General features: G+C 48.2%; 3 protein-coding genes across 3 annotated transcripts; 1 reads left to right on the top strand and 2 right to left on the bottom strand.

Annotated features, from left to right (window-relative positions):
* Positions 1 to 6,334: 6,334 nt before the first annotated feature.
* UCRPA7_1140 (putative sodium phosphate protein) lies at positions 6,335 to 8,282 on the top strand (the record flags this gene model as incomplete). The annotated part of the gene is made up of 3 exons (XM_007913727.1): positions 6,335 to 6,413; positions 6,477 to 7,937; positions 7,990 to 8,282. 3 exons carry the CDS (start codon positions 6,335 to 6,337, stop codon positions 8,280 to 8,282), a joined length of 1,833 nt encoding a protein of 610 aa, XP_007911918.1.
* A 503-nt stretch (positions 8,283 to 8,785) lies between these two features.
* On the bottom strand, positions 8,786 to 10,112 carry UCRPA7_1139 (putative a chain endothiapepsin; the record flags this gene model as incomplete). The annotated part of the gene is made up of 2 exons (XM_007913726.1): positions 8,786 to 9,288; positions 9,356 to 10,112. 2 exons carry the CDS (start codon positions 10,110 to 10,112, stop codon positions 8,786 to 8,788), a joined length of 1,260 nt encoding a protein of 419 aa, XP_007911917.1.
* A 6,966-nt stretch (positions 10,113 to 17,078) lies between these two features.
* On the bottom strand, positions 17,079 to 18,572 carry UCRPA7_1138 (putative amino acid transporter protein; the record flags this gene model as incomplete). The annotated part of the gene is made up of 1 exon (XM_007913725.1): positions 17,079 to 18,572. One exon carries the CDS (start codon positions 18,570 to 18,572, stop codon positions 17,079 to 17,081), a length of 1,494 nt encoding a protein of 497 aa, XP_007911916.1.
* Between the last annotated feature and the right edge of the window lie 5,244 nt (positions 18,573 to 23,816).

Here is a 23,816-nt window from a genome sequence, read left to right as displayed (position 1 = left end):
CCACCAACTGCGGTGGTTGCATCGATCAACTGAGGGGTGACACGGACAATCCTGCCTATCTGCTGTAGAATCAACTCAGCAAGCTCTAGGTAATGGGACGGCATCTCTGGCCCAGGTTCCTCGATGGCCGTGAGAGACTGGGAGACCAGGGCTGCGATGTTGGGAAGGGTGCGAAGTACCCATACGCGAGACTCCTTTGAACTCCTAGCACCGCTGTAGTCAATAGTATCATCAAGCCCACCCCGAAGAGTTTCCTCGAGCTTTTCTCTGGTCCACCCAGCCACAACACTGATGAGTAGCTTCCCCCGCAGGCCTTGGGACAGACCAGGTTGTGTCAACACCGACTCAACATCGGCGGGATCAGCTCCAAGAATGACCACCTCAGATCTTTGAACGGCTTCAACGTTGCGGTTTCTGAAAATGGTCACTGTGTTCCTTTGCACCTCTTGGGACAGCTGGCCTGCAAGTTTCTCCTCCGATCGTGTACTCCGAACACACGCAATAAAATGATCAAATGGCAATACGTTTCGGCTTCGGTCGTGGACAGAAAGAAGGGCCCTGAGTATTGCAGTGCCAAGATTGCCTATGTTAAATGGCCAACGTTAGATCTTGCCGGTATATGCCATCAAGACTTTGTTTTTTTCTGCATTTGCGTAACATACCGCAGCCTAGTATGCATAAAGATTTGGCGCTTGAGTTTGACATCTCGGATGAGTCGTCGCTTAGTCGGGTATATTGAGCCTCACTTCAGACTATTAGACTGAGTCAGTGGGTTTGGGGTTTTGAAATGAGATACACAGCGAATATCACGCTTACTTTCACGTTTTCACCAGTACCTAGACTTATTTTACTCGATGCGCTGGTCATCCGGGCTGGTCCTGGAGGAAATATCCAATGTAGCCAACAATTCCAACTACCTGATGCGGGGTATATCTGTATCAGTGAACAAAATGATGTGGAGCCGGACATTGAAGTCCGGTGATCCGCGATAAACCAGAGAATTAGCGAAGCTACCGGGCGGCCTGAGCAACTCTGAGGGCCGGCCGTGACACGCCGCTATCGCCTCCGTCTGCGCCACCGAGGAGCCCCTCAGCTATTTCTTCCCAATTGCACCATCACACGAGATATGGACGAGATTGGCGACTACGCGAGCATAATTTGCTCTTAAAGGGTTCCGGGTTCTTAATTAATTCTCTAGATTTGTCTACCCAAGACGAAAACAAGCCTGGAGTAATCTCTAGCTCTATGATCAAGCCGAATATCGTCCTTGCTTCACCATTATGCAGCTGTAGACAGAAGTCCCCACTAGTCACAGTCCGCACTCTTGAAGCTATTTTGTAGTCATGTTACTCTATGAGTCTCAGAAACCTCATAGTAAGTAAACCCTTGTTGATAAGTCTGGGTAAAGAGGAGGCCACGACCATTAGGCGAATCACGGCCCCATCAAGTTCTTGTCTATTATTGCATTAATCTATCAAGGGGGTACAGCTCACAAAACTCTGTCATGCTCCGGGCGTCGCCAAAGTCTTTTATCAGGACTGTCAGATACTACCTCTAAGTCAAAATATATGTTTGAGTTTGATGTGCTCCTTCTTGTAGCATCCGGCCACGATGTATACTTGGTCGCACCAGCGCTCGAACAGTCCGGCCAGGGTGGACGAATCAGCTTTGCAAGCTCACCCAATCTACTACTTCGTCTCAATATGGACTCATTGCAGCGAGAGCTCCGTCTCTGGGTCAAGATCCTAATGATAGCCATATTTGGTATTATAACGGAACACCTGCGTCGTGTACAATGGTGGGCCTGGACTATATCCTGCCCACGTTTGGCAACTTCTCCCAACCTGACTTGTTTGTTTCGGGACCAAATTTCGGCAACAATGTTGGGACTTTCGCTTTCACTGGATCGGGTACTAACGGCGCTACCTACACTGCCATCGAACGCAACATCCCCGGTATTGCGTTTTCGGCAGCTAATCCAACATAAAGTTACCTTCAGGTGACTGATAACTCCGGCGATCCCGCCACACTTGCGGCAGAACAAGCAGTCAAGTTTGTTGATATCATTGCCACCAATGCAAAAGATGGCCAACCCCTGCTGCCTTTGGGATATGGTATCAACGTCAACATCCCCGAGCTCAACTGCTCCTGCAAGCATCCAGAGTTCATACAGTCGCGGTTTACGGTAGGCTCAGGCATGCCCCTCACGGCATACAACGAGACAAGTGGATTAGTTCAGACCGCCGGGACCAACGTACTAGGCTATGTAACAGATGGCTCAAATCAATGAATCAATGGAAATTGCGAGCTGCCTGGTGAAAGCAACGTGGTCAAGAACTGCCAAGTCGGAATTACGATTTTCACAGTTGATTACGATGCCCCACGAAACTATGAAACGGCGAAGATAGAAGACCTTATAGTTAACCGTGTTTCGCATTGCGATGCGTGATGAACGACCTGTCTTCTCACTACGTATATGCAGTTGATAGTAATTTGAGAGACTCAGAATTGCCGATGTATTTGTTCCCATGACGACAAATTCTTAGTGATTTGTAACGATGCTATCTAGCCATCTTGCTTTTGCGACTTGAACTACACGATTGACTCTGGCCTTGACGTAGTTATGTTCATCGTAGCCATGACCACCGGTCTGTGTGCTAGTAACCATGCAAATGCCTTTTAATAATGGCACTTGCACTTGCACTGTCCATTTGCGGGACACTGGGTGATTATCAATACAGAACTCATCTTTTGACAACAAAAGCAGAAAGATATGAGTGCTTGCTTACATAGCTCTCGTAACAATTGATGTACTGACTGCCACCCGCACAATACTTGGCGCAGTAGGCGCTTGGATTGGCGACGGTGCAGCACCAGTTGCCCGTATTGCATCCTCTCTTCTCGATGCTCTCCACTTCGGTGAGATCACCTGTGGGGTTTGAGAATACGTGGACTGTCATCAATCCTGTGACGGATAAAAGGATGGACAAGAAGCGCATCTTGGAGACTAGCCGATTTGAAACAAGCTTGAAAAACGTCGAGTCTGAAGCGATATGGTCTATGAGACAACGCATGTGTCAAAAGCATATGAACTAAATATGAATTAGAACTCTAAGACCTTTTATATTGTATCTTTGCTAACGTAACAAGCTTGCAACTGTAGAATTAAGGATAGGGGTAGACGGGCCCAATTAACCCGTGCTTACAACGGAAACTACCCCCAGCCGCAAATTCGAGGGCATCCAATCATAGATTATATCATGTCTTAATGAGACAGAAGCCGAGGGGGTGCATCCCTGAACGGCTGTCGCTAAGTCGTAGTGCCGTTACACCGCTACGGGATTTGCACAAAGGCCTTCCCTTATTGCTTACTTGGCTTCCAGTCAGTGGCAATTCTAAGTCGAGACAGTGAAACGCACATGTAAGAAGACAATTGCCAAGTCTTGCCAGATAGCGAATTGGAATGCGTTGTCACTCCGACCTCCCGCCCAGTGAAGGGCTCAATGTGCTTGCTAGAGGGGTGCAGTGCTAGCAACATATTCGAATACACTCTCTGATAATAGGTCACGTTGCTAGGCTGCGTTACTTCTTGAGTAAGGCTACAACGCGGCGGGGTCACCCCATAATGTAACAATCTGCTGCTTCCGCAGCCTTAGCTGTCGCCCTGACAGGGTTTCCCCAGAGTTCGCAGTCAGATCGGTATCGAAACATCCCGATTGGAGGATTCATATCATCGCTCTCCAAGTCAAGACCTATCTATTCGGGCCGCTCTTATTAGTGCGCCAGCGGGTAGATCGTATCGGCATACGATTTGCTAAACCAACCTCAATTGGTTCGACAAAGCTTTGTGTATATTGAATGTTTCTAAATATAATGCGAAAACAGCAGCGGCAGGGTGTAATGCTGTCCTAACATTGGCTCTTGCACCAGCATAATAAGTAATATTGTTTCATCAGCTAGCGTTAGTGCAATTGTTGTTATGTCTTGGACTGCGGTTCTTAATTCTTTTTCTTTCTTGAGCGCTCACGTCCGCTTCTGCGACCGTAGGTGTATGTCACGAGGCCGATACGATGAAGCTACTAGGATTCGGATCGGCGAGGGCATCGTGCTGATCTCGTTAGAAACTACAGGGGCTTGCTTAGAGTTCTTTCGGAACTTTGCTATCGTGCTCTAATTATCTATGAGGCTTTCTCTTGCTCAACCCGCGGTACATACCCAAATTATATAAAGTTTAGGGAGCGCAAAACATTTTGGGGGACAGTTCCAAGACGGTGTGGGTGATGTGTCGATTCAAAACGACGCCATAAATGCCTTATGTCTCTTTTCTGTGAGGATCATACGGGAATCTCATTTTTGTTCCATTACACAAGCACTCTTGCGCAATTCTCGGGACTCTAGACCTAGGTCGTGTCAAAAGATCTTTAGCTTTAAATATAATAGTTCATAGGCTTTGGCCTCGGAACTACGACGTCCAACTTGCCATTCATATCAATAAGTTGGCCGAGACAAGTTGAAAATATGACACTGTGCTGGCTTCAAATCTCAATCCGTTACTATCATGTTAGATCACCGAGATACCTCGTCCACCGTGATGCCAAGAGGTACCTTCGGAAGAAGCAGCTTGGGAACGCCCCAGATGAGGCAGTGGATCTAGGCTAGGGGCATCTCCGCTCTTCTTTATAGGAGGGGGGAAGAGTGTCCTTTACCACAACCTGGCTTTCTCATGTACAAGCACTCCCATTCGTTCTCCCAGGGAATGCTATACATACCACTTATCCACCACAGGGCGCAAGTGCATTTGCAGATACATTGCCTCATGTAATCTCTAGTAATCCAACGATTCCAAGGCAGAGAGTGGGTGTCGCGTAGAGAATATAAGCCGTTATTGCACTGTCACAGTGAGCAATTGGGGGTCTGAAGGGTTGCATCCAGGTGATTATGCGAGGTGTAGGACATCCTGGCTCGCTGTTTATATTTTCAAGAAAGGAGAATTGAGACGTTCATGACAAGACAGACGGGCGACCAGTCTAATTCAGGATATTCCGTCTTTAAAGCATAGAGCAAAGTAGAACACGACGTTCACCCTACAGCTCCATATTGGCAGAATCTCGAAAACTAGGGAAACCGCCATGCCCTACACGCCGGATGCTACCGAGTAGACTACGGCCAGTTGCATCCTTGTCAAATCAGAACTCTACTGGTGTTCTTTTCGTCCAAACGAGATGGTTCAACTTTTGAAGAAGCAACCGGCTCATATTCTGCGATCAGAGTCTTAAAGTGAATAACAAGGCTTGCAATGTCTATCACGCTAACCAGCCTTCAAGGGGGCACGTGCAAAGCTATTCATGAGGTTATCTCGGTGCGAAGCCAGTAGATTCGTTCAGCACCGACTCGTTCATTAAATGTCGTCTTAGGATACCAAGAGATTGGGCACGTGTCTGGAGGCCCATAATTTCAACGTGTCGGAAACGCAAGTAGAAAGATCGGATTCGGAGACATGAATCGTGACAAGTTGCTGAATCCGTCACTAGCTTGCCGAGCTGTTTTCCAGATTGCCAAGGGAGCATCCATCTTTGGGGGGCCAGACGTGCATCTAGAAGCTAAAGCAATCCGCTCACACAGCCCATGGTTCTTCACGCCACAATTGGTCAATTATTGACAGAGAACGCAGATGTTCCAGGGTTCTGCAATTGTTCAGTACCGGTGGGGTGGGTGGGTAAGACGGCGCCCCTGTTGAGTGTGGGCTTGGCGGGAGATCGACGACGGCTGGGGACCAGTACCAGCACCCACGTGTGGAATTCGGGCGCTCTCATAGGGAGACGGAATGCCCGCAGCCAAGCTCTGCCAAGAGCCGCATCCTCGAGCAACAATCCAATGTACACGCAATATCGCGGATATAGAATCCTCTTCAGTCCTGCCAAGAGACTGCCAAGTTTGCCAGCGATGCTTATCGTCGTCGAAGCATTCAAGGCGCCCGCGGAGAGATCGAAAAGTCTTGGGGGTTTAGGCCGAATCAAGCACCGAGCACGTCAGCCAAAGGGGCCTACCATGGCCACGAGCTGCAAATCATACACTGCAGCAGGGAAACGTGGACCAGGATCGCGTTAGGGCGAGAAGAGGCATGGAGAGGTCCTCTTGCCACAGTCTTTCCATGACTTCAAAGTCTACAAGCTTCGGTGACCCAAGACGGGAGGTCAGTGGGGCAAGCGACAGGCTTGTCGCAGCACATAAAAGCTTGATTTCGCCCTTCTGCTGCTTCCATAGTATTTCGTTCTTGTAGATAGTATCAAACAGTAATCATCCATCAAGACTTGTTCGTTCTCTAGCCGTCAAGATGGTGCTCCACGAGTATACCTACGTTTTTGTCATCGGCACCTTGTTTGCCATGCTCGATGCCTTCAACAATGGCGCAAGTGAGTTTGCACTCCAGGTGCTGTCCCAGGGGAACAAGACAGGCTGATCAGTGTTTTTCTTAGACGATGTGGCCAACTCTTGGGCAACAAGTGTTTCTTCACGCTCTGTCAGCTACAGACAGGCAATGATTTTCGGCACCGTATTCGAAATGCTCGGAGCCATCACAGTCGGAGCTCGAACAGCCGACACCATCAAGAACGGCATTATTCCCAACTCCGCTTTCCAGGATAATGCTGGTGTTCAAATGCTTGCATTTGCCTGTGCCCTTGCGGCTGCTTCCTCGTGGGTCATGTGGTGCACACGCCACTCTGCCCACGTCTCATCGACCTACTCCCTCGTTTCCGCCGTTGCAGGTGTTGGTGTTGCAACTGTCGGTGCTTCCAAGGTCCAGTGGGGTTGGAACAATGGCAAGGGCTTGGGTGCGATCTTCGCTGGCCTGGGCATGGCTCCTGCGATCTCTGGCGGCTTCGGCGCTTCCATCTTCATGCTTATCAAGCTCGTTGTGCACATGCGCAAGAACCCTGTGCCATGGGCTGTGTACAGCTCTCCTTTCTTCTTCCTCATTGCCGGCACTATCTGCACCCTGTCCATTGTCTACAAGGGTTCACCAAACCTAGGTCTAAGCAAAAAGCCTGGCTGGTATATTGCCGCTGTTACTTTGAGCTGCGGTGGTGGTCTCGCCATTCTGTCCGCTATCTTCTTCGTACCATTTGTCTACGCAAAGGTCATCAAGAAGGATTACACTGTCAAGTGGTATATGTTCGTTCTGGGCCCTCTCCTTCTCAGCCGCCCGGCGCCCCCAGATGCCGAGCGTGCCAACGTTCCCAACTACGCTGTGGTTCAGGAAGACGAGATCGACCGCGAGGAGCATTCTTCGTCTGACTCTCTGAAGTCAGCCGGCCAATATGACATGAAGCCCGATAACGGAGATCTGACCACTATTACACCCGCCGAAGAGAAGCACAGGGCGATGATTGCCAGTGAGACCAAGCAGGCTACCTACAAGGAAATTATGGCTCAAGGTCAAGCAAGATTCCACGCCAAGCTCAGGAAGAAGCGCGGGCCTATCGGTTGGGCTATGCGTACTCTACACAACAACCCTATGGGACCAGGTCAAATGTACGAACTCCACAACATCAAAATTCTTGCTAAGCGTATTCCCGCGATGCTAGTCTGTGGCGCTCTCTACGGTCTACACTACGACATTCACTCCGCTCAGACTGGTCTTGCCGGAACCCCTGAGGGTGAGCGTATGGCACGTGTTTATGCGGCGGCGGAGAAGTACCCCAATGAGGTTGAGCATACCTACTCCTTCGTTCAGGTCCTCACTGCCTGCACCGCGTCTTTTGCTCATGGTGCTAATGACATTGGTAACTCTGTCGGACCCTGGGCTGTCATCTACTCGGCCTGGCACACGGGTGACGCAGCTGCATCCAAGGCTCCTGTGCCAGTGTGGCAGCTGGCTGTCCTGTCTGCTACTATCTCTCTCGGTCTTATCACCTACGGCTACAATATCATGAAGGGTAAGCAAAGCTCGCTGACGATCTTCAACAACTATGCTAATCAATTTCGCAGTCATGGGAAACAAGATTACCTACCACTCTCCCAGCAGAGGCTGCTCCATGGAGATGGGCGCTGCTATCACCGTTCTCGTCTTCTCCCAGTACTCCCTGCCTGTCTCAACCTCCATGTGTATCACTGGTGCTACAGTCGGTGTCGGTCTTTGCAACGGCACACTGAAGGCAGTGAACTTCCAGCGGGTCGGTCTGCTCCTGCTCTCCTGGATTATGACAATCCCTATTGCCGGTACTCTTGGTGGTATTCTCATGGGCTTGTTCCTCAACGCTCCGCACTTTGCTAGTGCCTAAAAAGTCTACCTGAAGTAAGAAATAGATTGCCCTCCGGGCATTTGCCTAGATGTACATATCCGGTCAATAGACAGACTTGTCATAAATATAGTGACAGTGTCGCAAATTGATCACCGCGTGGGTTTTACGAGGCGCTAAAAATACTGTGTTTTAACAATGACCGGTGCTACAACCACTGGCACGCCAGAACTCAACTAGTTGTCGTATTGGAATGCCTACCGTCCGTGAGACGCCTGTGAGCACATGACTGCGCGTATCGCACGCGTTCCCCCATACAAGAGGCCTCGAATGACGTATCCGGTTAGACAAGCATATGATGGCTTAACATCTCACCTAACAAGAGAATATCTCAGCCGCATCACATTGCTACAGCTTGAGTACGACCACTTTCTTTTCATAAGCTTCGCTGCTCTGCCTAAGGACTAAACCATGCTACAACTATGCGAACAAGCCTAGTGTCATGCTCAACGACGCCCTTGACTAGAAACCCATTCAATCATCATTTACAAAGTCTTGGACGCCCAGCCAATAGTTGGAGTAGAAGCACCATTGAAGACAACAAATGCAGCCTTGAGAGCGACGTCACCGAAAATGTTGATGCCAATATCGGCGCTGGACTGCAGGCCACCGAAGCAAGTGGAGCTACCAGTTGAAACTGGTCCATAGTTGAGGTAGGTGCCGGGGATGGTGATCCTGGCGGAGCTGACGCCAAAAGTGAAGCTGGGGAGGGTGCGGCTGCACGGGAAGATGTAGCCACCGTAGGTGTTGCTGTTCGACGATCCACTGACTTGGGCATAGTAGGCCTTGACAATGGTGGTAGGCAGGTACAGCAGGGTGGTACCGGTATCAGCGATTCCAGTGATGCTGGTCGAAGTGAAAGAGGCTGATCCAACAGCATAGCCGGAAGAGGTCCAGGTCCAGTAACCGGGGCTAGTGTTGACACTGACATAGGTGATGGTGCCAGTGTACTTTGCGCTGTCAATATAGCCAAAGTCATATGTGCCAGCTATCAAAGTTTGTTAGTAACAGGTTCCCAAAGGATAATCAATCCCCAAAATTCAATGCTAGCTTACCAGCTTGATGCTTTAGATCAGCAGTGAAGAGAGGCGAGTTGAGCGAGCTCTTGACATTGTCAAAGAATGTGTTCTGCTTTGTTGGCGAAACAGTGTTCAGCGCCTTGAAACCCAATCCAACGAGACCATCGATAGCACTGTCAGAGGTGAATGAGGAAGACACCTGCTGTGCAGCCTCCACGGCCTGAGCAGAAGCCGTGACACCGCCAATAGTTACGACATCAGTGTAGACATCACCGCTAGAAGAGCTGCCGTCTCCGTATGAGATACTCCAGGTGTATCCGGAGAGCTTCTTGGCCGTGCTGCTGCTGCCTGGGGTGTAGATTGACTGGCCATTGACTTCAGACTTCGGTGTCTCGCTGCTGAAAACCCAGAGATCTGAGGACCCAGTATCGAAATCCAAATTCAGGACTTGGGCTGGTGTGCCAATTGACACAGGCGTGACATAGGCATCATCGAAAGTGTCAATGGGCGTCGCACTGGCACTGCCTGTAACACGTTTATCAAGGATATTCGTGAAGTTGGCAACAGCAGCCTCTAGATACTCTGGAATTGGCACTCCGTACTTGAGATAAGTCTTATACACAGACAGCGCTCCATTGAAGACGTGGTTTGGGTTCCGGACTTGCTTGATTGAGGCTGTGCCAGACCCAAAGCTGTTGTCGATGACAGTCGTGCCAACCTTGGGTGGCAGAGCAGAGCCAAGACCAACGCTTGCAAGGATGGAGGCTAGAAAAAGGTTCGTTAAGGACACCATCTTGTTCTCAGGAAGCAGGAACGTATGCAAGGGCGAAAAAATGAGAGAAGCTCTTTGGCTGGAGAGATAAGAATGCGACAGTCAGGCTGCACGTCCAAACAACAAGCTTTCTTGGCTACTTGGCAGAGACTTGTAAAGGGAATGAAGGTGTTTATATCGTCTTCAGCTTCTACGTCGATAATGCAATTCGCCTTGCGAACATCTCAGATGCCCGAATGGGAAGCTGGAGAGTTTCGCGACCCTTTTGCAAGCCATCGCGACAGACAAAACCCTCAGCTGCACCTAGTAATACTACCTTCCCGGGTCCAGAAGCTGGCCAGTCCTGGAAACAAGTTAATGAAGCAGTCTTACAGGTTGCCACCTCAGCTCTAGTCAAGTCTCGCGGCCGGATGTAGGCTAAGAAACGGGCAAGATCACCGTCACTTGCCTTGTCAAGACTCGGTTTCCGCTCTCGTCATTGCTACAACAAATCACGGAGAACCGGTAGATGAAGATCGACCTGCCGGTTCGGCACTAGCGACTTAATCAAAAGCCGGAGATGCTGTGGTCGCTGATTCGTCTGTGGTTAGCAAGGGTCGCAGTGCATGGACCATGATGGGTTTGGTTGCAACCTAGCTCAACTCTAAAACGAACGGGAGGTGCCGCCCACCTCCCATACTGCCGCCAAAGGTGATCTTCTTCAGCACAGATAGGCATTATAGACCAATAGACAGCGAGTCGCTTCTCCTGCCTCTTAGGGAAGTTTGCTTGTTCCTCAGACGATCGTCTAAGCATCCATGGCATGCTTAAGTCGACAACATTTGAACTGTTAAGAGCCGCCTTACTGACCTCGGTTACAGTTGATGTGACTTTCATCACTTCTAGCACTCTAGTGACCTTGTACAATGATCTGATCGATGCGGCTTAAGCGAGCTGTATCGGAAGGCGGCAGGCATCCTCGCATTGACTCTTTCAGCTCACCTCCCGTATTGATATGATACCCAGTCCCTAGTATTATAACGGGTGACATTCTAGGTCCTTCGGATGACGCCAACGATAATGCGACGCTATTTACTCCTTTGCATTAATCTCTGATATACTTTTGATCAAAATGGCCGGCTTGAAGCATGCAATAACGCGAGACAACAAGCAAAGATACGACTTGCCCCACCTGTGACGTGACATAGAGCCTCGTATTCGAGCTAAGGCCTTCGTACACAATTCATTCTTTGATTGTTTCTCGAAAATGATGAACGAATGGTGTCGTGAATGAGTATTTATGAAGCGACTTCGATTTTATGATCTGAGTAAACTCTTTCGATAAATCGGATTGTGGACATGAGATAGAACGGTGCATCAGCTTCACGTATTGTTTAAAGACTAGAACCAAGTATGTTGGAAATGTTCCAACTCATGTGATATTGATAGCGACTTATTTTCAAAGCTTCGAACCCAAAGCATGGCTGTAAGAGATGCATCGCAATATTCCACAACCACATACTGATTGTGGCACCAACCATGAAGACAGATACACTGGATATGATTCCCTCAGTGTAGTGGTAACAAGTGGTGAGAATACCTGTGATTGGAGTGCCAACTAGGCCAGGAAAGCCGACGATAAAAGTTGGATTGCCAATATATGTATCTATCTGTCGAAAATTAGACAAAGCCGTCAAATGTACCAAAGGCCCGTGTTGATCGACCACCGGGCCATTAATCAATGCCGCCGAAAACTGAAAGAACGCCTTTAAAGAGCTGGTATATGCTATATTATAAGGAGAATGTCCTCTAAGTAAGGTCTTAAGATGATATATCTTATAAACTCTACAATTATCAATCCTGTTCAGGAAGTCTCCTGAATAACGCGATAATAACCTAAAGAAATTCACGTAACAAATGAAATACACCAACAACTGAAAACAACCAATCACGCTTTCGCACCAGCCTTGTGGAAGTGGTGATCGATAGATTGAGGTGTTTAGTTCGTCGTGGCGTCTTCTGAGCCGTTACCATTCACATTTATTGGCGGCGACTCAGGATCGTGTTTCCACTGTGTCGCATACGGGCTGCCTGAAGTAAGGGAAGGCGTAATAACTTTGGACAGTCTAAAGATATTTGATAACATGCACTGAATAATCGGTCACTTAAACCTTATAATGTACTACGCTGTCCGAGATTATTTAGATATTACACATATTATTTCTCTTAAAGCAATTAATCCTTTCGTGTTATGATGCCTAGATGGTATCTAGCTTTTCAATATTTCAAGGACGAGAGGACACGCTGTGCCTATTGATTAGATTCCTCATTTGACTAACTGTAAGTTGCGCGAAGGACGGCAGACGACTAGCAATGAAAATAGTAAGTCGCCTATGCAATCCTCCTTTGCTGGTGTGCTGCTTGCTTTACTACTTGCCTCGGGAAAGAGGGATTCGGGCGCATCTTAAGTTCTGTGGATGGTTGTCCAATGGCGTACGTTGATAGGGCTGCTCAACATATCATTAGCAAATAGCTTTGCGCAAACGACACCAACCCATCGTTCGAATGTCGATTTAAAACTCTCATGGACATTGAAATGAGATTTGAAAAACAGATGACATTTGCAGCAGCTTGGCTACTTTCAAGTGAGAAGATGCATGGAGAAACGATAAACTCGGGGTTGAAAGCTTATCAGTGGTGGGTCGACACTAACCAGAGCTAGCGTCATAGCTAAAATATCCCTAGCTTTCTGTCGGCTTCTCCTCAAATCTCTCTCTTCTCTAATCCTCATTCACACAATAGCTAACAATGAAGCGCCAAAAACGTGCCGCCCGAGCGTGAGTGATCAATCAAGCCTATGTTATGCTGGGGATTTTGACATGACATCCGATACAGATGTGATGAGTGCCGGCGGCTGAAAGAAAGATGTGAAGGGGGTTTCCCATGCAGGAGGTGCGCTCATTTTCAACGGCTATGCGAAACAAAAAGCCCAGATCGAAAGGTCGGAGACTTTCGGCCTTATGTTCCCAGGTGCGCCGGCCATCATAATCTACTGTTGACATACCATCTAAAATAAGAAGGATGAAGCCGGAACGACCAGAACATCACGAACTGTTACAACGATCGAAGTACATGGAGCGGATACTGCAACATACGATAGAGGGGATCTCTCTTGATACCAAAAGCCTCGCTAAGATAGTACAGAAGCTTGACCATGACAGCTCAAGGGGACTCGTGGCTTCTTCTGACGCCAAAGACGCAGACACGCTCGAGATTGAGGATGAGGCGTGCACGATACAGCCGGTCGGATGTACCACAACTCGTTAGTCGAAGAGGCCCTCCCATGTCTTCTGCTTCAAATCGGATACTAAGTTCTTGTAGACTTCTCTGGAGAGTTCTCTTACTGGAACTTCTCCATACGGGTCAAAAGCCATCTCGAAAGCCAACTCCAAGACTCAGAAGCTCGGGTACGTACTGATATCATTAACGACCTTTTTTTGCATCTCTATTGACCAATTCTTGTATAAGAATAATGACAGTGACCCCGACCATGCATCGAACTTTCCGCGAGCCCACCAACTACGTCCGGGACACAAAATTCTCACGTCGGCTATCTCGTCTTGTCCCCCACGCCATGTTGCCGCGTTTTTAGTACAGATATTTTTCAGATACACAGAGAGCTATCTCTTCTTTGTTGAAGAGTCATGGGTTCATGAACAATTAACTCTACTATATAGTGAGCCTGAGCGTCTCACTAAAGATGGGGGCGAAGCTATTGTTGCTATCCTTCTGACTATTTTCGCCATTGGTACTCAGTATGCCCATCTTGAATCCTCCAAGCAGTACAACATTGGTGGCTCAGCACCAGCTTTCTCAGAGGACGCAATAGGGACAATGTTTTATCAGCAAGCAATCAGATTACTGCCTGAGATCATCGAAGCCTCATCTCTCGAAAGCGTGCAGGCATGTCTTTTATTTGGATATTACGCCCTCCCTGTTGATGCTTCTGGTCTCGGTTTTATTTACATCAGCTTGACAATCAGACTTGCCATGCAGAATGGCATGCATCGCAAGTGTACAAACGATGCTTTCTCTCCAGCTATGACGGAAATTCGCAATCGAGTTTGGTGGACGGCGTATGTACTGGAAAGGTGAGGCTGTGCAAGTGTGACAAATATTTTTACTACTGCTAACTTGGCCTAAGGAAAATCTCGATCTTTCATGGCAGACCGCTTTCGGTACTTCGGTCTGATATTGACGTAGACATGCCTCTATCACAACACGATTTCCCATCACAAACCTCGTGCAGAAGCACTTCTTTCGCGCAAATATCGATTCAGCTTGCTCATTACCTTGAAGACTTGTTCTACGGAATGTACTGCACCTAAGGGCTACTAATACAGTGGAATATTTCATGGCTGACAAGGCAACAGCAAGGTTCTGCGAAGCTGTCCGAAACCAGATATACCCAAAACAGTGTCTCAATTACTGACGAAGAAGACCGAGCTTACTTCGTGGTGGGATAAGTTGCCTCTAGATGCTGCACATTCAGAAGCGCACCAAACAAACGATATCCGTTCAGGAATTCATATCAAGCTGGAGTATTGCTTAGTAAGAATGTTTCTTGGAAGGCCGTTTCTATTGAAGAAGGAAACGCCGAACTCCGATACTAGCTCGCCAATCGCAGGGAACAATTACAATATCACCTCAGAGCGCGCACGGAGTTCTATGAGTGTCCGTGAGGATCTTGTGAGTAATTGTGTTCAAGCAGCATTGGAGGCCCTTGGACTCTGTCAACATCTACGCGATAGTGGAAATGGTCTGGCGCGGGCTTCATACCTCGAGTATAGCGCTTGTAGGGCATCTCTTCTTGTTCTGATTGCATCGTCTATCTCAAATATGTCCGAAAGGTTCCGCAAACCCCTATGCGAGGGTCTGAGCATGATTCGAGATATGTCGGCGTCTGGAGAGTCAGCTCGATCTGAGGTGGCTTTGATCGAGTCGCTGGAACGCGCCCTTGCTCATCTTCATGCACGAGTACACCAAGGGCCTTCAAACGATGACAATGTCCTTGGAGCATCAAGCTATGATGCTTTCCAAAACTGGGGAGCAAAAAGAGCGGGAGCAGACTCGCTTGAGAGTACTGGGTCAAGTGTCAATCTTATGACCAGGCAAGCTGAAGACGCAAGGGGGTCATCTTGGCGGCTCATGCAACTCGATTTGCAAGCTCGTTCCGCTATGGATATCAGTCTCGACGTGTTTGGAGGCTATGATCCGTTAGCTGAGATGTGCTTCTTTGAGAACCAGACCTCTCCTTCTGCTGAATGGCCCACTTACACCGAGGCAGAAATGCTAGGGAATTTATTTTCAGACGCTCAGTATGCGGGAAGTCATAGAAGATGATCTATTCTCATGATCCGTGGCTGCTTAGATAATTGTGTCGTATTTGGGAAACAAAACCATTGGTGGATTACATTAATGTACATATCAATGTAATATAGCAGCGAAAACCTCGCGATCTAACCTCCAGTGTTTATTTTGGAGAAAATGGCTTACGACGCCTTCACGATCCTCTCCGCCATCTCCGGTAATGTGTCCGACGTAACATCCATTGTTGTATCGAAAATCTCGGTGCAAGATTCTTTTTCATAAATTGTACAATAAGCACCGCGAAACCCGACCTTTACGGCAGCTGATACGTCCCACATATGAGCGGCAGCAAACCACTTGATGTCATTATGTGCAAAACGATCAAGCGTAGGCTTGTAAGCCCCCAACGCAGGCTTGGCAATCCCCTGAGTGTCACAGCTGATGAAGTTTTCGAGCGGCATTTCCACGCCCGCTCGCTCAAAATATCCATGAACCCGTTTTGTATCACCTGTTGTCAGGCACCAAACGGTAAATCCTGCGTCTCTTAAAATAGAAAAGCATTCCTTGGTCCCTGGCCTCAGTTTCAACTCCGAATACCCTTGAACACACCTAGCGCGCTCCAACTCTGTTGCGAACTGCCTCGGCTCTTCGATACCGAACATATGCAATGTGCGGAAGAAGAGGGCGGTCAGAACATCTCTGTACGGTTTATAGCGTTCCGAGATGGACAGAAACGTAAATTCCAGCTCGGCAGCCGTCATCCAACTGAATCCAAAAGCTCGAGCAGTAATGTTGTTTGAAATGAGTTTTTCGCCAATCTCGCGATGGATGGTGTCATAGAAGGCGTCGAAAGACACGCACGTTCCAACAACATCAAACACAACATGCTTTTGCTGGGCCATGATGTGAGATCTTTTGATGGGAGATGGTGAGAAGTTCGGAGTGATGACAAGCAGTCTGAGGTACAGTATAATCGTAAGCGATTTCTGCAAAGAATGATTGAGTGCCTTATTGTTTCATATGAGGTTATCAATACACCGTCCGACGTAACAAGTTGTGGAAGGTAGGCGCTCGTAATTCGTCAACCGGGAGAGCCAAGCCCCACCGGCATTTGCCCTCTTACCTAGAAGGGTCATACCGGGCCGGTCCAATTTGATTGGATAGATTCATATTACGCATTAATATTATCATGAGTCTAGAGATACGCGAGTCACAGGTGATTGTCCATCCACTTTGTTCTCTCCACAGTCAAGCAAGATGACCAGTGTGTGTTTTCTTTAGTCGATACCCGTCCAAAGAGGCACGACTTCTTAAAGTACTATTACACAATTTCGGAATAGTTTTAGGACGGACCAAAGTTCTAGCATATTCATGAAGATATCTCATAGATCACGCGGAGTCGATTTTCATCAAAGAATATTCATCATTTGAAGAAGAACAGATATATTTCACTCCATATGGCTGAAGTCATCAATGAAACTAAGTTAGAGTGTTGCTCATTGCCACTCCCGCCAGGTAAATTTTACTTCTTCAATGACCAATTTATAACGGACACAGGTCTCCAAAGTCAAGCTACCCTACAAATAGCATGTTTAAATCCGTTGGTCGCATACCAGCAGGTGCTAACCCTGTTCACTTTCAATTCCACAAAATATTCAGCCTCTTGAGACCACGATTGGGTCTCGGTTCCGGCTCAGGATTGTTTTCGTAATTTTGGATGAAAGGACGAATTGGGATATCCCTCAGAGGAATTATTTTACTCTTCTTCCAAATCTTGTAGCCGAAGTAGACAATCACAATGAGTGGCAAATTCAGATAAGACGAGACGAAGCTTTCAGAATCCCATTTGCCGTGGATGAAGGTTCTGAAACCACCCGTGAAGAATAAAATAATGAACAGAGCTAGAGACGCCCAGGTTGTATATGGCTGAAGAGGGGCGGCCCAGGGGAGTTCTTTGTGGCGATCAATGCCCTGTACTTTGCACCCGTAGATAAATCGCAGATAAACAACACATATGGTTATCCAGTTGACAAGAGTGGATATCGAGACGAGGTCTTGTAGCCAAGTAAACACTGTGCTTGCCGAGTTCGAGAGAGTCATGTATCCAAGTCCCATGAAAACTGCATAGACGGTAACGGCAACATATGGGACGCCAAATCGGCTGAGTCGCATGAATATTGCTGGAGCGTGGCCTTCGACAGCCATTCCGTACAAGATTCGGGAACCGCTTAGCATATTGGAATTCCCTGACGACCAGGCGGAGGTCAAAACGACCGCATTGATGATGGACGGTATGACCTTGATACCTGCATTATGAGCTGCAATGACGAATGGAGATTGAGACGCAGTTCCGGAGGAATGGAGCAGCTGCTCATCGGTGGATGGGACGATCAAGCCGACCATGAAAATGGACAAGACATAGAAAAGTGCAATCCGAACAAATATGCGCTTAGCAGCCATAGGAATGGCGCGACGCGGACTTTTTGTTTCTGCAGCGGCAACAGTGATGACTTCTATCCCGGAGTAGGAGTAGAGAGCATTGTTTAATGCCTTCCAGAATCCAAGAAACTGACCCAGAGAACCACCAATCCCCAGATATTGAACAAAGGGCCCGTAAGGAGTTTTCCAGTAGGTGAAGCCGATGGGAGTATGGTTCGGGCCACCACCGCATGTAATAACCAATGCCATAATGTTGACACCGACGATAAGAATGATTTTCAACATTGAGAACCAAAACTCTATTTCTCCATAGACTCGAACGTATGCGTATGAGGTAATGATCATCGGGACTGCCAACACGGTGATCCAAATCGCGCTGTTGGTGGAGGACCAGAACTCGATAACAACGGAGGCGGCCACAATCTCTGCAGGGATGGACACGATGTAAGAGTATACCAAGTTCCACCCGTTCGCAAATGCCAATGCAGGATCGCAGAATAGCTCTGCATAGCGAATGATTCCGCCGTCGAGGGGTGCCAAAGCACCCATCTCTCCTACACCGAAAACGACGCTTGAAACGACAAGCCCGATAACCAGATATGCAAGGAAAGCACCCAGAGGACCTGCAGTTGCGATAGCCTGGCCCGAGCTGAGGAATAAACCAGTTCCGATAGTTCCTGCTAAGGCAATCATTTGGATGTGTCGCTGATGGAGACCTTGTATAAAATCCTGAATTTCTTCCAGCTGCCCTGCGGCGTTCTCGACATCGCGATGCTGTTCTAAATCGGTCCCGCCTGCATCCTTGAGAGAAGAAGTCGCAGCCTCACTAGGTCCTGCCATCATTATATTAGATTTCGATTTCTTTAGCGTTTTCCAGAAAAGAAAAAAAAGAAGAGTCTGCTGGTTAAGTCCTCTATCGGAGGGAACTCGAGTATTTGTCCTCTAAGTACATATCCCATTTGCATGGCAGGACTGCTTACACCTTCAAGCTTATCGCCAGCTAATTAGAAACGACCTCATGGTCATTGGTGGACTAGACCGGGATACGACCGGCACTGTACATGGTGAAGGTCGCATCGATCTCTGCGAGAATTGTGATGATTGCACGCCAGCGTGTAAAGGACCCTCACGAAAGTGGGTTTCCCCTGATAGGGCCTGCGCATACAGTTTAGTCATCTGGTCCGGCACTGGTTTTCCACTTTGGGAAGTTCCGGTCCGGTCAACCTGGAAGTCGACTGTCACGTTACTGCTGGGTATAGATAGCATGGCTAAATGATGGGAACAATTGTAAGTCCGCGGAGCTCATCCTGAATCTGGATGCTGGGAACCTTTCAGGTACTTCAAATCCACACAAACATGGCAGCGACAATCAACACATCAACTCATACAGCTGGCACACTAAAATGCCTCCCCGCACCTATCCCGGCACGATGTTTCTGGCAAGATGAACGCGATGAATTAAGTGATCATCGGTCAACAGAATCACTCCCCGAGTACAGCGACATCGTCATCATTGGTGGCGGATATGCGGGAGTCAGCGCAGCCTACCATCTCACCCAAGAAGATGGTACGACGAAGTCGATCTGCATACTTGAGTCGCGCGGTGTCTGTTCCGGAGCAACTGGTCGGAACGGTGGCCATTGCCGACCTGACTTCTATGGTCACATACCAACGTACATAGATCGAGCGGGACCGCGAGCAGGCGCTGAAATTGCCGAGTTCGAGATCGCTACTCTGCGCGCTTTGAAGAAAATTATTGACCAAGAGAAAATCGACTGCGATTTTACCTTGACGAGGTCAATCGATGTTTGGTGTAACAAAGAGTCCGCCCAGAGGGCCCAAGACGTTTACCAAAAAATGGTCGCTGAGAATTTTGACTATATGGATGATGTCGTCTTTTACACTGGTGAAAGAGTTGAAGGCGTGAGTTAGCGGCTTAAGTCCCCTGCCCAACAGTAGAAATCTGTACTGACATAGGAGCTCAGATTTGTGGTGTCAAGGGTGCTGTGGCCTGCGCAAGCTTCACAGCTGCTACAATGTGGCCTTACAAGTTCATCATACATCTTGTGCGATTGGTCCTCGCCGCAGGAGTCAACCTGCAAACTCATACGGCAGCTACATCAATAGTAAAAGACCCTCACGGCGGCTTTATTATTGAAACGTCTCGCGGGAGGATGCGAGCAGAAAAAGTTATTCATGCCAGTAACGCATATGTATCCGCACTTCTTCCAGAATATAGCAAGAACGTCATTCCTTGCAAGGGTATCTGCTGTCACATCACAGTCCCAGAAGGAGTGACAGCACCGCTTCTCAACAACTCTTATATAAACCGGGCCGAAGACAACACGCTTTCCTACTTAATTCCTCGAGCTGATGGCAGCATTGTCGTGGGTGGTGCTGCTTCCGTATTTCGCGAGTTCCGGGAGCAATGGTATGATAACGTTGACGACAGTGTACTGATCGATTCTGCGAAGGACTACTACGAGAATTATATGCAGCGCACATACCGAGGCTGGGAGGATAGCGGGGCGAAAGTGGAGAATATCTGGACTGGTGTAATGGGCTATTCATACGACTCTAACCCGCACATCGGTAAAGTTCCAGGAAAAGAAGGACAATTCATCCTGGCCGGATTTAATGGTCATGGCATGCCAGTTATCTGGCTGGCGGCCAAAGAGCTGGCTAAGATGGTTGTCACAGGAACATCCTTTGAAGACACGAAGATGCCTCGGCTGTTTCAAACAAGCCAGTACCGTATCGACCGGGCACAAAATGGTAATGAGGAGGAGGGTGATATTCTAGGCACTGGAACATTTCCTACAACCAAACCATAAGCTGGTGTGGTAGAAACTGATGCATACCGATCTAGTGCGTTTGGCCTAGAACTCTAGGTTGACGAGTTTCATCCACTGAATATTATGGCATGAATGCCAGAAGGGTCTCAGCTTATTATTTGAGCAACTAATGTAGTTATAAATCACGGCAATCACATCATGTCTTCAATTAATTAGATTTTTTGTGGACACTATAACAAAGACGGAAGTGTCTAGAAAATACGGAGGTCGGTTGGCAGGACGTCTCGTACATGAGAAAGACACACTCCATCAAATAATCACCTATAGCTGACCTGTAACAATGTAATACTGGGTCGCAATATCTTCACTAGCATTAGTATTCAAATAGGTAGTAACAATGTTTAACTAGATTCCCATTCAGTGAGACCTGTTCATGTTCTAGCAATAGAAACATCATCTATGTAAAAGCTCCCTGATGTGACAGAATCGCACCAGACATACCAGCCAGCCGACGTCGTTGTCCCATAGTCATATATGGACGCAGAATATTTGTTCCATGACCCTTGCACAATTGCCGTGGATTTGAGAAATTGATAACCTCCGCCTACTGTCATGTACGGCCAACAGTTCGTCGCAGCATCTGCATATATCCACATGGAGAGGGTATACCATGTTGTCGGGCAGAGGTCGGTGATATCCTGCCTGATGCCGAGGAAAGTGCCAATGCTATTGTAGTGAAGGCCGAACGATGAGCCGCCAGCATCGTGAGATGTTGTATTGTCAATACCAACGGAGACCCATTGTTGGCCACCGCCAATGACAGTTGTCCACTTGTCGAGACCATTACTGAAAGATGGATTTGACACGGGAGAATTGGTATATGCGCAAACTGTTGATGACACGGTGTATCCGGTGCTAACGGTAGTCGTTGCCGTGTACTCTGGCTCGCCCTGCACCACCCGGGTGGTAGTGTACCCAACAGTGGAGATAATAACGGTAGAGCTGTACACAACATTGACTGTACTTGAGAGCCCAGTGGTCAAAATGACTGTCGCAGCAGCGCTCTGGACAACCTGGGTGGTTGTTGTGGCCGGCGCGGTCACGATCGTCGTGCTTGGAGGCACCGACAAGCACGAGCAGGCGCTGGTCAACGAGGACGGGGAATACTTGGATAAAATGGTGTCTAGGCTGTCGGGTATGCTGACCGTTCGTTTTGCTACCGCCGCTGTTTTTGAGAGAGTGACTGTGACTGTTTGAGTACCGGTATATGCTATTACAGTTCTTATTAGCTGGGGGTTGGAATAGCTATACACAGTCACTGTGCGGGTAGAAGGATTTGCAATGGTGCTGGTTGCGAGAACTGTGGTAGACGCCGTTGCAAGGAATGTGTCGGTCTCCGTGACTGTGACTGTGTTGCTGTTTGGTGAGAAGCTTGTTTCGGTGGCAACGCCTGCACAAGAATTTTAGAGAACATTGATAAGGTCTCGGATGATATCATTGTCGGTGTCTGGTTACTTACCACCGGTGGCAGTCGATGTTACGACGGGAATCGAAATGTACGAGCTGCACCATGGACTCGCGTAGGCTGAATAGCGATCATCTTTGAGAGCTCGTATTAGATTGTTTCCTGAACAGCCACGGCGTTCTAGCGATGTTGCATCTGCAAGCTCATAGAGCGATGAAAACCAGAGCCCTGTGGCTAAAAGAATTTCTCTTATGGACCTGGCCATCTTCACGATAATACAGTTGACTTTTAGACTGTAATAAAACTTTGACCATTAGGCAGTGTCATCTTGCCGCCGATTCTGTGCAAAGGGGCGTAGTTAGATATATTAGTGAACTTCCAGTTCGTTGCGAGCTAGCATGTGCTCTAGCCTGTGCTCTAGCCTGCACCCAGCACGGCAGCATCATAAGGCACTGAGCCAAAATTGAACGATAGAACACTCAATGTAGTTTGGCTTCTGGATTCATCACACTAATGATCTCTCTGGTCATTCGATAGAGAGTGATCTAGTATAGAATAGTCGAAAATCTAAAATGAAAGTCAGGAGCTAGTGGTACGTAGATCTAATAAGGCTCTTAGTGTGCTCAAATAAGCTACACGGCTCCCAAAGAGGCACGAGTTTCCTAGAACCCATGCTCTTCAGCTCAACACTAGCTCAGTAAAGATGCACACTAGGGAGCATGCCTCGGCTGCGCGATCTTTAGTCAACGGGCCAGACCGTGAGCGCCCGCCCACTCCATATTCATCATGGCAAGACAAAGGCTGTGAGCGGATGGCCGGCGCAATGACTAGGGCGCCCGAGGGGGAAAAAAACAGGAAATGTATGAAGGATAGAGTGTAGCCAGAGGCTCAGTGCTGCACGGTCCAAAAGCAAGCAAAAAGGGAACCCCCTCTCCCAGGTGGCCCGGACGCCGTCTATTTAAACGTAGAAGCATGGGGCAATATGAATGATTTTGTCACGAGCGCAAAAGGGTGTGCGAGTTTAGTAGGAGTGGATGGAGTAATCCACTGAGGTCTAAGTAGTAACAAAAGAGACTCAAAAGGGGCCCCTGACGGGCTTGGGTAAGCGTGGAGCAGGGGGTAGTAGACTTTAGCGTGACGTACAGAGTAGGGGCTACCTAGCCAATGGCGAGAGCGCTACGAGAATAGGGCACTACGATAATGCGGGCTCCGGACATATCGGCGATGATCGGTTACTGATGAATCGGTCTTATTCGGATATGCCAAATTTCCTAACAAGCCCATTCTGGTCATTCTGTCTCGAGCGACAGACCCTGTTTGCGCCGAGAGTAATCTTCAGGCGAAGAAATCGACTTATTGTGCGGCGCCTACTTGCAAACCATGGCCGAGCACTTGGGAAGTGTTATCAGTAGCTCCGACCCTGTAGCCACTGGTAGCAACAATAAGCGGAATCGGAGGAAGCGCTTGAGACTTAACTGCGCAGAATGTAGACAGAAAAAGGTCCGTATCCATTTTCAGTCTCCATAAGATCAATCTGAGACGGAATGCTGATCTTGTTGATTGCTAGCTCTCGTGTGACCGGAATTTGCCTTGCCAGAGATGTGTGAGATCAGGTAGGCCAGAGTTGTGCACATATGAATCGGAAAATGGCAAATCCATTATTCCAAGGAGTCAATC

The sequence above is a fragment of the Phaeoacremonium minimum genome, assembly GCF_000392275.1.
Source record: "Phaeoacremonium minimum UCRPA7 unplaced genomic scaffold PA7_03_scaffold_62, whole genome shotgun sequence".
Taxonomy (NCBI): domain Eukaryota; kingdom Fungi; phylum Ascomycota; class Sordariomycetes; order Togniniales; family Togniniaceae; genus Phaeoacremonium; species Phaeoacremonium minimum.
Note: the sequence above shows the minus strand (reverse complement) of the source record. Positions and strands in the feature narration are given on the sequence as shown.